We start from the raw sequence: 14,672 nt of genomic DNA on the forward strand, positions 1-14,672 counted from the left end.
CGACACAAAAGGATAAACATCATCACATTTGAGTTCGGGATCATTGTTGGATGTTGAATCAGAGCTCAAAATTAAGTACCTAACCTGCGCACGGAAAACAAAACTGTATGATGAGTAAAACTCAGTGGTATTTTTATAATCTGAATATTTAAAGACAAGATAATATAATATGCACATTTTAGTTATAAGCACAATTGAATATTAAAAATCACATTTATTCATACAATGACATTAGTCATTTAATATTCAATTCATAAATACATCATTCATACCATACTCAATTCTCATCATTTGCTATTTAATAGCTTTTCACAATATGATACACATCATTTTAACAACAATATTGTTCATTCCATATCCAATTCATGAATACACAATTCATGTGTCTCAATCCATATTTCAATTCACTGTCCCATTTTCATTTCATATACAATATCATCTAATATCAATCATAGTGTCATTTCAATTAATTACCCCTATTAACACAACTCGGACTCAGACGGATACACGGATCCAACCAAACACACTAGTTTGGCACCCAGTGCCTCATCAAATAATTCAAAGTAGTAAATTGACACTCAGTGTCTCATCGGTTAAACCGGAGTAAATTGGCACCTAGTGCCTCATTGAATAAATTCAAAGTAATAAATTGACACACAATGTCTCATTGACTCGAAGTCGAAGAAATCCCTGAACTCTTCCAATCCTATGGCATGCCATCTATATCCGACTCAGCCCAATATAGTTAATAGGGTTCCAATTCACTTTTCAAATACAACAAATATTCATTTCAATGACAAAGTGTCAAATACTCACCTCAACACTTACCATATGCATTAAATAAAAAATACAACAATTAATAACTAAGTTCGGATTATAGAAATACAAACCAGAAATTCCGAGCTAGTCCTCGTCGACTTTATCTTTCCCCTTATTAGTCGAGGATTCCAGTACGACATTAGCTACGAAATTAAAACAATTAAAATTTATCAATATAACACAATTCAATTTCATATTGAATATTTCAATTTTTATTCAATATTTTCCTAAATTCCAATTTAGTCCCTAAACCAAAAACAAATTTCATTTCTTCATAATTAATCTTATATTTTCATACAAATTCCACTTTAAACTAAATTTCACTCCCTATTTTCACTTAAATTCCTAAATTTCAAATATTTCACAGTTTAGTCCTTATTACTTAAAATTTACAATTCATTCCACAATTCAATCCTTTTTCATTTCTAGTTTAAAATCTATCAATTTAATTCCTAATACTAAAATTATTCAACATTAACAACAGTTAAAAACTCAATAATTTCTAGAATTTCAGCATGGGTTGGGTAGTATTTAACACCATGATTCCAAAAACATAAAAATTACAAGAAAAATAGACTAAATTGACTAACCAATTGAACTCGGAAAATTGAAACCCCTAAGGCCGTGGTTTTCTTTCTTCTTTCTCTTTTTATTTTCTTTCCTTTCTGTTTCATTTTAGCTTCTTTCTTTCTCTTTTTCTTATTTTGTTTTATTATAATTTTATAATATATATATACTTAATTCTTAAGGTTTTATATTATAATATATATTTTAACTTAAATTTTATAATAATATTACACCTTATGTCGCCTCATTTAAAGGAAAATGGCATAATTGCTTCTTTAGTCCCTTTAATTTTTTAATCTATAATTCAACTTTCACTCTATATGCAATTTAATCCTTATACCTAATTACTCTTAATTCATGCAAATTCACTTAACCAAAACCTAATTAACTACACAACTGACTTCATAAATATTTTTAATAAATATTTACGAGTCTGATTTATGATAACAGAGTCCCGAAAATGCATTTTTTGACACCTGCGACTTTCGGGTTGTTACAATTTTCCCCCTAAATAAATTTCGTCCCCGAAATTTACCTGAAAAGAGGTGGGGGTACTGATATCTCATAGTTTCTTCTGGTTCTCAAGTCTCTTATTCAACACTATGACTACGCTACAACACTTTCAGTAATGTAACTTGCTTGTTATGCAATTCTTTTACTTCTCGTGCCAAAATTTCAACTGGTTCTTCTTCGTACGGCAAATCAGGTTGAATTTCAATATCCTCTGTTGAAATAATATGATATAGGTCTGATCTATATCTTCTAAGCATTCAAACGTGAAAAACATCACGTATTTTCTGCAATTCCGTAGGCAAAGCTAAACGATACACAACTGGACCCACTTTTTCTATGATCTCATACGGTCCAATAAAACGAGGACTCAGTTTTCCTTTTCGGCCAAATCTCAAAATTTTCTTCAAAGGCAAAACTTTAGGAAATACTTTATTGCCAACAAATAATTCAATATCTCGACGTTTCAAACCTACATATGATTTTTTTCTGTCAAAAGCTGTCTTCAATCTATCTCAATTTTTCTTAACAATGTCTTCCGTTTCTTGAATTAATTTTGTTCTGATCATTCTTCTTTCACTCAATTCCATCAACAAACAGGTGATCGACACCTACGACCATATAAAGCTTTATACGGAGCCATTTGAATTCTCGATTGAAAACTATTATTGTATACAAATTTGGCCAAAGGTAAGTAATGCTCCCAACCTGATTCAAAATCAATAACACAAGTACGAAGCATGTCTTTCAAAATCTGAATAACACGCTCAGATTGTCCATCAGTCTGTGGGTGAAAAGCTGTGCTAAAATTAAGTCATGTACCAAGAGATTTGTGCAACTGTTTCTAAAATCTCGAAGTGAATTGCAGATCTCGATCAGAAAGTATCAACATATGGACACCATGCAATCTCACTATTTCTTGAATATAAACTTCAGCAAGCTTTCGAAGTGACCAATCAGTCCTGACTGCAATGAAATGAGCCGATTTCGTAAGTCAATCAACAATCACCCAAATAGCATTTTTCTTACACACATGATCCACTAACACAGATTGTCCCAATGGACTAGACACCACTATCGATACCCTAGACATCTTAGATTTTAAACTTTTCGACTCAACCAATTTAGTATTAACATATGAATGTGAAGATCTCGGATCTATCAAAGCATAAACAGATTCTAAATATACTAAAAATATGACTGTCACAATATCATTAGCATCACCATCCTCACAAGTCCGCAAACATAAGCTCAGGCTGGAGTTCTAGCCTCTGACTATTGAGTAATAGCATCATTTCCCTTTCTAGCACCATCTCTCGAAAATGAACCACTTTGACTTGACCCGCAACCCCTAGAAGTAGGCATAGATCTCTGAAAATTAACAGGTGTAGCATTTTCATTCTTCAAACAATCTCTAACAAAATGTTTTATAAATTCATAGTGAAAATAGCCTCGAGTTAACTTCCAGCATTCAACATGGTGCTTTTTCTCATAATGCTCACGATTTGAAATATCAGTATCCCTAAATGGATCTCGCACACTACTCGTAGACACAGTTGATTGTCTATCACGATTTCTATCGGTTCTATCTAACTTAAAATTTAATCTCTAGCTACCACAAAAATCTTTTGATCTCTTCGGTTGTGGATTTGAAATTGCAGCTTCAAGACGCTTTCTAACAGTATGGGTATTCTCAGTCTTTTTATCAAAACCCAGAACTTGTTCTACCATTCTTGCCCATTCCACCAAATCTAAAAACTCAGTACTTTTGTGCGATACTAATTGTACTCGCAACTCATCGCGTAACCCACGCAGAAATCGCTTGTAACTATCAATTTCAATTGGCACAAATTTAACACCATACCTACTAAGTCGCAAAAACTCTAGTTTATAATCAACCATAGGCATTTCCCTTTGTTTCAACATCAAAAACTCTTGTTTTTTATCTTTAATATACAATTCACCCATATATTTCTTTTGAAATTCCTTTTGGAAGAATTCTCAATTTACCTGATCTGTGGGTACATGACGTGTTACTGACTGCCACCAGGCATATGCTTCTCCTTGCAGTAGAGAAACAACACATATTAAACTTTTACGCGGGTTGCACTCAAGTTGTTACAAGATTCTCTTAGTAGATTCAATCCAAATATCAGCTGTAGAAGGATCAACTCCTTTCAATCCTAAGAATTCAGTTGCATCATATTTACGCAATTCCTTAATCAGAGCTCGACAAAAAGTAGAGGTAGATGCCGTAACGAATGAAGTTCCCGCCACACGCTAAAGAGCATCAACAATAGCTTTAAGTAACTGTGGATTATCTTTTCCTTCAATATTACCCCTCTCAACGTTAGGTTGTTAAGTACTAACTGGATTAACACATGGGCTTACCGATTCGGTTCCATCTAACTCAATAGAGACATTATCTCCGATATACATCTCTTGATCAATATCATCATTATAACCATCCGATATTTTTAACAATAAAACAAAAAATAATATATCAACATCCAAATCTCGACTTAATTCAACTCAATTATTTTATGTACCTCTAGACTCAATTTTGAGCTCGATTTAGTATAAGAATCGGTTAAACTTACAAAGCTCTGATACCACTAAATATAGCACCCCAAATCAACATCCGTTGTCAAAATAGGGTTTCAGAACATTACCGAAGCTTATTGATCAAAAAAATATAAATTAAAAACATGTCTTATCATATTATATTCTGATCAAAAACCAATTAAACTCATACATATTGTCCTTTATTCAAGCCCTCGAGGCCCAAAATACGCGTTAGAAATAAATCAGGACTAATTTGAAAACTTAGAAATTTTTCGAAAAATATTAAAAATTTTCAAAGCTATAGGGTTCACATGGTCGTGTGGTCAAGCCGTGTGACTCACACGGCCAATAGACACGCCCGTGTCTTAAGCTGTGTGGGCATTCGAAATAAGGACACATGGCTGCGTCTTAGCCCGTATTTATGCCCGTGTAACTCTTTGACTTGGGTCATACGGCCAAGCCACATGCCCGTGTGCCAGACTATATGCCCATTTTGAAATGGCCTCGCACGCTCGTGTGCTAATCGTGTGTCTCACACGGACCAGTCACACGCTCGTGTGCCTGGCCGTGTGGACTCAAAATGTACCTTAAACAATAAGTTTACCATTCTCTGCAAGCTTGGACAATAAGCAACTCAAAAATCATTTGTTTAACCAATTCAAAACACAATCAAACACATCCAAATCATATCAAACAAATATCCTAGGTGCCTAACCAATGTACCCTCATAGGTACCACAATTATATCATCATTTCATATCATTAAAACATCATTCAAATCATTATTTTAAATCATGCCTAATTAAATTTATTTTGCCTAATTCATGAACACTTAAACATTAACTTAATTTCACATGTTTATATATATACCAAACTAACATTATATTTATAACCTCATTTACAAATAATTCACAAAATAACTATTATTTAGACACCCTAGGTACAAGCCGACACAAAAGGATAAACATCACCACGTTTGAGTTCGGGATCGTTTTTGGATGTTGAATTGGCGATCAAAATTAAGTACCTAACCTGCGCACGGAAAACAAAACTGTATGATGAGTAAAACTCAGTGGTATTTTTATAATCTAAATATTTAAAGACAAGATAATATAATATGCTCATTTTAGTTATAAGCACAATTGAATATTAAAAATCACATTTATTCATACAATGACATTAGTCATTTAATATTCAATTCATAAATACATCATTCATACCATACTCAATTCTCATCATTTTCTATTTAATAGCTTTTCACAATATGATACACATCATTTAACAACAATATTGTTCATTCCATATCCAATTCATGAATACACAATTCATGTGTCTCAATCCATATTTCAATTCAGTGTCCCATTTTCATTTCATATACAATATCATCTAATATCAATCATAGTGCCATTTCAATTAATTACCCCTATTAACACAACTCGGACTCAGACAAATACACGGATCCAACCAAACACACCGGTTTGGCACCTAGTTCCTCATCAGATAATTCGAAGTAGTAAATTAACACCCAGTGTCTCTTTGATTAAACCGAAGTAAATTGGCACCCAGTGCCTCATTAAATAAATTCAAAGTAATAAACTGACACACAGTGTCTCATTGACTCGAAGTCGAAGAAATCCATGAACTCTTCCAATCCTATGGCATGCCATCTATATCCGACTCAGCCCAATACAGTTAATAGGGTTTCAATTCACTTTTCAAATACAATCAATATTCATTTCAATGACAAAGTGTCAATACTCACCTCAACACTTACCATATGCATTAAATCAAAAATACAACAATTAATAACTAAGTTCGGATTATAGAAATACAAACCAGAAATTCCGAGCTATTCCTCGTCAACTTTATCTTTCCCTTTTTAGTTGAGGATTCCGGTACGACGTTAGCTACGGAATTAAAACAATTAAAATTTATCAATATAACACAATTCAATTTCATATTTAATATTTCAATTTTTACTTAATATTTTCCTAAATTCCAATTTAGTCCCTAAACCGAGACTAATTTTATTTCTTCACAATTAATCTTATATTTTCATACTAATCCACTTTAAACTAAATTTAACTCCTATTTTCACTTAAATTCCTAAGTTTCAAACTTTCACAATTTTGTCCCTATTACTCAAAATTTATAATTTATTCCTCAATTTAATCCTTTTTTCATTTCTAGTTTAAAAATCTATCAATTTAATCCCTAATACTAAAATTATTCAACATTAACAACACTTAAAAACTCAATAATTTCTAAAATTTCAGCATGGGTCAGGTAGTATTTAACACCAAGATTCCAAAAACATAAAAATTACAAGAAAAATGGACTAAATTGACTAACCAATTGAACTTGGAAAATTGAAACCCCTAAAGCCGTGGCTTTCTTTCTTCTTTCTCTTTTTCTTTCCCTTTTCCTTTTCTTTCCTTTTTTGTTTCGTTTTAGCTTTTTTCTTTCTCTTTTTCTTATTTTGTTTTATTATAATTTTATAATATATATACTTAATTCTTAAGGTTTTATATTATAATATATATATATTTTAACTTAAATTTTATAATAATATTATACCTTATGCCGCCTCATTTAAAGGACAATGGCAAAATTGCTTTTTTAGTCCCTTTAATTTTTTAATCTATAGTTCAACTTTTGCTCTATATGCAATTTAGTCCTTATACCTAATTATTCTTAATTCATGCAAATTCACTTAAACAAAACCTAATTAACTACACAACTGACTTTGTAAATTTTTTAATAAATATTTACGAGTCTAATTTACGAAAACGGAGTCCCAAATATGTATTTTTCGACACCCGCGACTATCGGGTTGTTACATAGTGCCTATTAGACTCAATGCCGGTGTTAATCAGGCTTAGTGCCTAGCAGGCTCAATGTCAATGTAGTAAATGATAATATCCCTTGGAAATCTAGTAATTGATATTACATGAGTTGATTTATCAGACTTACTAAGCTTCCTTATGCTTACTCGTTTAATTTGATTTTTGTAGGACTCTTAGAGTCGTAGCATCAACTGGATCAACTTGGAAGCTCACACACTATCATTTATATATTGGTAGTCATTTTGTGCTTGTTTTAAAATTGGTTAAAAGTTGGTTAGAAGAGTCTTGTGGTACTATGATATTTTGTGGTGGAACTAGATGTTATAAATGGTCATTTTGATGTTTGTATGATAGGCTTGATATTTTGTGTTTATGCATGTAAATATGATAAGTGATGCATATTTATATAATATTTGAAGTAGTTGAGATTTTGATTGTGTTGTTGTTTGGTTGTTTGATCATTTACATGCGGTACCAATGATGGTACATTGGTTAGTTGTTGGAATAGGTTGTAAATGTGTGATTTTACAATAATGTTTGATACAATGGTGGTGCTTGTGGTTAGATGAATTAGGATGTTGAAATGGCATGTTTAACTGTGTTTGAGTGATGCTTAAACCCCTTGAATTTATGCTCAAATGATTTGAATGGTTAGGTATGAAATGGTCTTGAAATGGCTTGATTTTAGGTAAGTTTTTGGGTTCACACGGCCTGGGACATGGGATATCACACGGCCGTGTGACACACACGAACTGGTGAGACAACCGTGTATCATTTGAAATTTCTTAGAATTCCAACTCAATGAGTTACACGGCCTAGCACATGACCTGGCACATGGCAGTGTGTGGCAACTTAGAGAGTTACACGGTTTGGCACACGGCCGTGTGACCCTACTCAGTGAGTTACACGGGTGAGGACACGGGCTGGGACACGACCGCGTGTCCCTTAGTTCAAATGTTACACGGCCTGGGTTATGCCACACGGCCGTGTGACCTCTGTTTTCACAATTTTGCCCATTTTTCTTAAAACTTTTGTTTTGTTTCAATTTAGTCCTGAAATGCTTCTAAGCTATTTTTTGGGCCTTGAGGGCTCAGTTTAGGGACAAAATGCATATAAATGAATGGTTTATAATAAATTTGATTTATTTTATGTTATAATGTTAAATGATTTTTGTTTGATTGGTAATGCTTCGTAACCCTAATCTGACGACAGAGACAGTTTAGGGGTGTTAGATGAACCAGGTTAAAAAATCAGTTTAATCGATTTTTATAATTTTATAAATTTTTTTTATAAGTTATTTGCTTTGAATCGGTTGAACCAGTTGTTCTAGGAACCAATTGGTCAGACTAGTTCAAAATCGGTTCAACTGTCAATTCAATCAGTTTTTTAGCTCAATTTGATACCCTAGTCGATCTTCTAGTCCAACTAGTTCAGTCCAGTTTGGATAACATTGAATTTTTAAATTTTTTATATTTTTAAAATATTTTTTTGATTTTTTTAGTTTAAGGAGTTTTTATTTTTCATAATTTTTTTATTTTAATAAACTATAATTTTAGAATTTCTATTTTTATTGTTCAAAACATATCATTTTGGTAAATAAAATAAGATTATATTATTTTGGTGATAAATTATTATTTTAATATTTTTGGTAAAAACCCAAGTTCATGTATCAAATTGAACAAAAAAGTAGATACTAAATTGGACAAAAAAAGTTTATGTAAATTAGACAAAAAAAAGTTTATGTACCAAAACAATTAGGAAACAAGTGTCAAACTCAAGTACCAAATTGGACAAAAAATACTTAGTTATCAAATTAAGAAAAAAATATCAAGTTCATGTCCCAAATTAATCAAAAAAAAAACTTAGGTACTAAATTAAGAAAAGTGTAAAGTTCAAATACCATATTGGATTTAAAAGAAAGGTTAGATACCAAATTAGTAAAATGTCAACTTCTAGTACTCAGTGTTATATTAATCATTTTAAAAATTAAATAATAGTTTTATAATAAATAATTGGGTAAACTACAAAATTATCACTAAACTATTGCATTCGTTCTATTTTAATCATTGAATTATTATTTTTCCGATTTAATCGCCAAAATTTCGAATAAAATATTTTGATCACTCTCTTGTTAGTTGCCGTTAGATGAGTGATGAAAGTTGACTTTATTGGTATAATAATAAATTTAGCTCTTCAATGTTTATACATTCTATCAATTTGATCTTAAATATAAAACATTCAATAAATTTAGCTTTAAATGTTTACGAATGTCATTTTAATTTGAATTCTAAAAATTTAATAAATCTAAGTTTCAAAATTTATCGATTTAATTTTAATTCTAAAAAATTATGTTCTTCAATAATAATAAAAAATTTCCGATTGAGATTTATGTTCTCCATTTACAAAATTCAGAATTTAAAAAAATTAAAATTTTCACAAAATTTTTAATAGAGAAGAAAAAAGACAAAAAAAAAAACCTCCATTTCTTTCTTCTCTAGCTTTATCAATCCTCTTGTATTAGTACTTGAAAATACCCCAAGATGTGAGCACATGGAAAGATTGGATTTGTTTTTTTATTATAACTGGATCATATACAAGTAATTGGAGTTGAGTAAAATTCGATACGATTTAAAAAAATTAATTTTGTTTTAAATTTCGAATTAATTGAATTGAGTTATTTGAATTATTAGAGCCTACTCGAATAACTCGATTCTAGTTTCAAGTTTGAATCGAGTTGAATTTCACATTTCGAATAACTTGAATAATTCGAATAACAGATCGGTGTAAATACTCTTTGGTCCCTACGAACTTTGAAAATAAGTAAATTGGTCTCTTTCTCAACAAAATTACAAAAATAAAAATAATTTTAAAATTCAAAACATTTATAAAATTTCAAAATTTAAAATTTTAAAAATTCTAAATATTCTAAAAATATATAAAAATTTAAAATTTTAAAATTTTCCAAAATAATAATTTTGGGACCTAATTAATTATTCAAATTTATTATCTTTTATTATAATTATTTTACTTTGAAAATTTTTTCAAATATATATGGTTTTAAATTTATGTGTTCTAACATGAAAATAGTTATACTATAACAATATTTTTATTTGACATGTTTAAATTTTTTTAATTTCACTCAATTTAACTCGACTCGAATTTAAATTCACTAGACTCGATTCGAAAAAATTCAAATTGAGTTAGGAAGATAAAATAGGACTCGTGAACTCAATTAATTTAAAAAATTTTCACTCGATTCGATAAAACGCTCAATCCTACAAACAATCACAACTCATTGAAATATATATAATGACCAAAATAAAATGAAAATAATAATTTAGTGAGTTTACCTTAAATAATAAGTTCTTGTTTTCGGCTTTTCTTCCTTATCACCAAACGCGTGTGAGACGGAACTTTCACTTTCAGACAGATACAGGTAAGCAAGAAAAATATTACTTATGGAATTATTTTTATATTAGCAACATTTTTATTTTCTCAGAGGAAAATATTGACAAGGCACTACCATAAAATCCCACCAAATAATCCTCTTTGATTTACAAGAGAACTTTCTTGTAGCCTAGACAAGGTTCTCTTCTTCTAAGTATCTACCATTTCTGAGTCTTCTAATTCTGCTTAAAACATACCATCTTTCTCTATAAAAACTTGCAAGCTTAGAGTTTGGGTACTTTTAACATCTGCAAAATTATACTTCTTATTTATTTTTAAGCTTATCTATCATTTCTTTTATCATTTATTGCTGTTAAATTATTGGAATTGTATCTGTTCTCTATTACTTTAGCTTGTACTTTTGCTTAACAATTTAGCTCTGCAATGTTTCTGCAGTAACTTGAGAAGAAATGGAAGACAAGGATTTAATTGCCAAAGATGTCACTCAAGTAAGCCAATGTTCATCATCATCATTCATCATCAATCTAATTACAGTAATTTATTTTTGTTTAATTTTTTTAAGAAAAAAACTATTGCTAAAGTTTGTTGGATTTGACATAAACAGTTGATCGGCAAAACGCCACTGGTATATCTGAACAAGGTTGTTGAGGGATGTGTTGCTCCGATTGCTGCTAAGTTGGAGGCAATGGAACCCTGCTCAAGTGTCAAGGATAGGCATTAAACTCATCCACCTCCCCGTTCAAAGTTCAATTGGATAATATGCTGAACAGATTGGATCATTATGGATGCTATCATGCTGTGTTCAGTTATGCGTAGACCTAGAATCTATAATATTTGATGAGATGCAAACTCTTCTTTACTTGCAGGATTGGGTATAGTATGATTGCGGATGCGGAGGAGAAGGGTATCATTAAACCGGGTAAGGTTGGTATTTGGATATTTCTCTCCTACACATTTATGGGATGGAATTTTCGAGTTAATGTTATGCATTGACTCCTGTACTCTCATATGCCTTCACAATGTTAGGCCTTATTTCTGGAAAGTGTTTTTAAGGTTGTCTTGTCGAAATAGAGTGATTGCTTTATCACAGTGATCTTTCTATACTATTGTTACTATGCCCTACAGTTAAATTATGCCTTGTTGTCAACTTGAAAGGGCGTTTTTGTTGGAGTCCTTAGGCCTTTTATGCTATGTTGGATACGGGCACTGCAAGAAAAAGCGAAGAGCTGGCTTCTATTTTTGTTCTGTCTAAATCTATATCCGGTTCTTATGTTATCATTATGTTGTAGTTTTGAGCAATTTAACAAGAAAAGCTTTAACTTAACATAATTTCCTTTCTTCCTATATGTTGAAGAGTGTCCTAATCGAGCCAACCAGTGGTAATACCGGGATAGGATTGGCATTCATGGCAGCTGCTAAGGGTTACAAACTCGTAATTACGATGCCTTCTTCAATGAGTTTAGAAAGGAGAATGGTCCTCCGAGCTTTTGGAGCTGAACTTGTTCTCACAGATCCAGCTCGCGGCATGAAAGGGGCTGTTCTGAAAGCTGAGGAAATTCATGCAAAGACGCCAAATTCTTTCATTCTTCAGCAATTTGAAAACCCTGCCAACCCAAAGGTATCATTTTGAAACATTATCCATGCATATTTTGATTATCGGAATCTTGGAGGGTGCCATGATCTGATTCTTCTTTCCTGATTTAGATCCATTACAAGACAACCGGACCAGAGATATGGAAAGGCACAGGTGGGAGGGTAGATATACTTGTCTCAGGTATTGGGACTGGAGGTACAGTAACAGGAGCAGGGAAGTATCTCAAAGAGCAGAATCCCAACATTAAGGTTAGATTCTTTAATGCCTAATTAGATGGTGATGGGTGTGCTTTCACATTTGCTTATATTGCCTCTCACATAACTTTTTATCTAGCTCATTGGTGTGGAACCAGTTGAAAGTGCAGTGCTTTCTGGTGGGAAACCCGGTAAGTTGTAACATAACAATGCTTCTTTTACACATTTTTCTTCATAATGCATATCTATCTATTTTTCGTGCTTGTGTTATTTTCTACATCTATAACATCTAACTGAACATATAGGAACTATGTATCGGTGTGAGTGTAGGTTTGCGGACGTGCATTTTTTTTTTTCCAAGAATCTATGTATTCGCCCATAATAACCGGCATGCTAACATTGTCTTTAGTCTCTTAGATCTGGCCATCTGAAGCCAAAACTTGTTTCTTTTGTTCTTCATGTTAACATGGCATTTTGTGACGATGTTTTACCTATTGATGAACTGCTGCATGTTTGATGTTCAAGGTCCGCATAAGATACAAGGACTCGGTGCCGGATTCATTCCTGGTGTTTTAGATGTCAATTTACTTGATGAAGTTATTCAAGTAAGTCTTGGTTGTGTTTGTTTATTCCAAATGTGGGATATAAATGCTATTTCTGCAGAAGCCTAAAAAGATATGCATTTTTCCTAAACCACAATTCACTACCTGTTTTCTTACCGTCTAGGATCAATACTTATTCATTACCAGGTTTTCTATTTGACCTTATGTTACTCAAACTTTGGGTGTGAGTTTCGAATACAAGTATGTATTATCCCATAAGAGTATGTTTACTTTTGTTTCTAAGTTTTCCCATGTATTCAGAAAATCCTTTGTATATTCACATGACACTGTTACTTAAAAATGAAGATTTGAAGTAACATATATTTCTCCTACTTGGATTTATATATATATTTAGATGATTATAGGGAAGGAAATATGATTGTATTTGACATATATGAGCATGTGCCTTTTGTTCATTTGTAGTTTTTCCTCCATGCGCGTATTGTTAGGTCATTTGTTGTAATGATTGTTACCTGTATGACTGCAGATATCAAGTGAAGAAGCTGTCGAAACTGCAAAGCAACTTGCTTTGAAAGAAGGATTATTAGTAAGTTTCTTCACTTTTAAGTGATATGATTTGATAAGGAAATAAACAGCTTTGTTGGTACTTGTTCACTGGTAAACTAGATTCAACTGCACTAGTTTCTGTTGGTGGACTCCTGTTTCATTAGTAATAATTGTTTGGAACACATCTTACAGGTTGGTATATCATCTGGCGCTGCCGCTGCTGCTGCAGTTAAGATAGCTAAGAGGCCAGAAAATGCTGGGAAGCTCATCGTTGTAAGTCTTTTTTTTTTTTGGTCTTTTACTCAATCATTGAGGAAATGCACGAGAGATAAATACTGTTATAGAAAAGGTTATGGTGACATTTCTATGTCGCCTACTCCGGCTGCACAATCCTGACATAACACAAAATCTAATGACTTGACATGGTACTTTCTTGTTTTCTTGCACCCCAAAACTAGTTCTTAATCTTGTGATATCGATCCCAAACAGGTGGTCTTCCCTAGCTTTGGAGAACGTTACCTCTCTTCGGTGCTGTTCGAGTCTGTGAAACGGGAAGCGGAAAATATGGTTTTCGAGCCTTGAAATGATCTAAATCTTAGCTTCAAGCATGTGAATTGTAGTGTGTTTTATGGAAAAGATAACCGTCAGGCAGCATGTCAGTCTTTCTGATATCATTGATTCTCAAAATTACTAGTCTAGGCTTTATATTGGATGGAATAAGGGCAAATGTTGTTCGAACAATGTTATTGAAGCCCCCCTTTTGTGAAATCAAACAGAAAATAAGTCAAGTTTCAATAAGATCCGTTGTCCATTTTTTAAAATTCGAGTTTCATAAAATTTGATGTTTCTCCGATATGGGATATCGCAACAGCGTGAAATATATCAGTATTCGTTAACTCAGTCCTACCACATTGAAATCAAAGTTAAAAAGCCTTAACAACCCTAAAATCTCCTGGAAAAATCCATAAAAGCTTTGGCTAAAGCGGGGATTTTCCCCAAATCTTGAAGCAGCTTGTCATTTCCAATCGAAGCTTCGGTTATCTCCTTAGGTTCTCCATCCG

At 32.2% G+C, this 14,672-nt stretch overlaps 1 protein-coding gene across 4 annotated transcripts; it reads left to right on the forward strand.

The window, feature by feature from the left end:
* The first annotated feature begins 10,720 nt into the window (after positions 1-10,720).
* LOC105783444 (cysteine synthase) lies at positions 10,721-14,432 on the forward strand. Of its 4 annotated transcripts, none has more exons than XM_012608907.2 (11): positions 10,721-10,742; positions 11,150-11,202; positions 11,319-11,428; positions 11,581-11,638; positions 12,069-12,332; positions 12,419-12,556; positions 12,642-12,693; positions 13,028-13,107; positions 13,592-13,651; positions 13,804-13,884; positions 14,101-14,432. In XM_012608907.2, the coding sequence occupies exons 2-11, from the start codon at positions 11,164-11,166 to the stop codon at positions 14,191-14,193; spliced, it is 975 nt and encodes a 324-aa protein (XP_012464361.1). In that variant the 5' UTR covers positions 10,721-10,742; positions 11,150-11,163; the 3' UTR covers positions 14,194-14,432. The 4 variants fall into 4 exon arrangements, with proteins under 4 accessions (XP_012464361.1, XP_012464359.1, XP_012464360.1 ...); XM_012608905.2 differs by lacking the exon at positions 10,721-10,742 and adding an exon at positions 10,761-10,892; XM_012608906.2 differs by lacking the exon at positions 10,721-10,742 and adding an exon at positions 10,827-10,988.
* The last annotated feature ends 240 nt before the right edge of the window (positions 14,433-14,672 follow it).

This window comes from Gossypium raimondii, chromosome 13, assembly GCF_025698545.1.
Source record: "Gossypium raimondii isolate GPD5lz chromosome 13, ASM2569854v1, whole genome shotgun sequence".
Lineage (NCBI taxonomy): Eukaryota > Viridiplantae > Streptophyta > Magnoliopsida > Malvales > Malvaceae > Gossypium > Gossypium raimondii.

Bases quoted from the DNA above. Each gene is read 5' to 3' on its own strand.
- LOC105783444 (XM_012608907.2), top strand. From the start codon at position 11,164: ATGGAAGACAAGGATTTAATTGCCAAAGATGTCACTCAA. The intron at 11,639-12,068 runs GTTGGTATTTGG...TATATGTTGAAG, and splicing joins GTATCATTAAACCGGGTAAG to AGTGTCCTAATCGAGCCAAC. The intron at 13,652-13,803 runs GTAAGTTTCTTC...CACATCTTACAG, and splicing joins CTTTGAAAGAAGGATTATTA to GTTGGTATATCATCTGGCGC.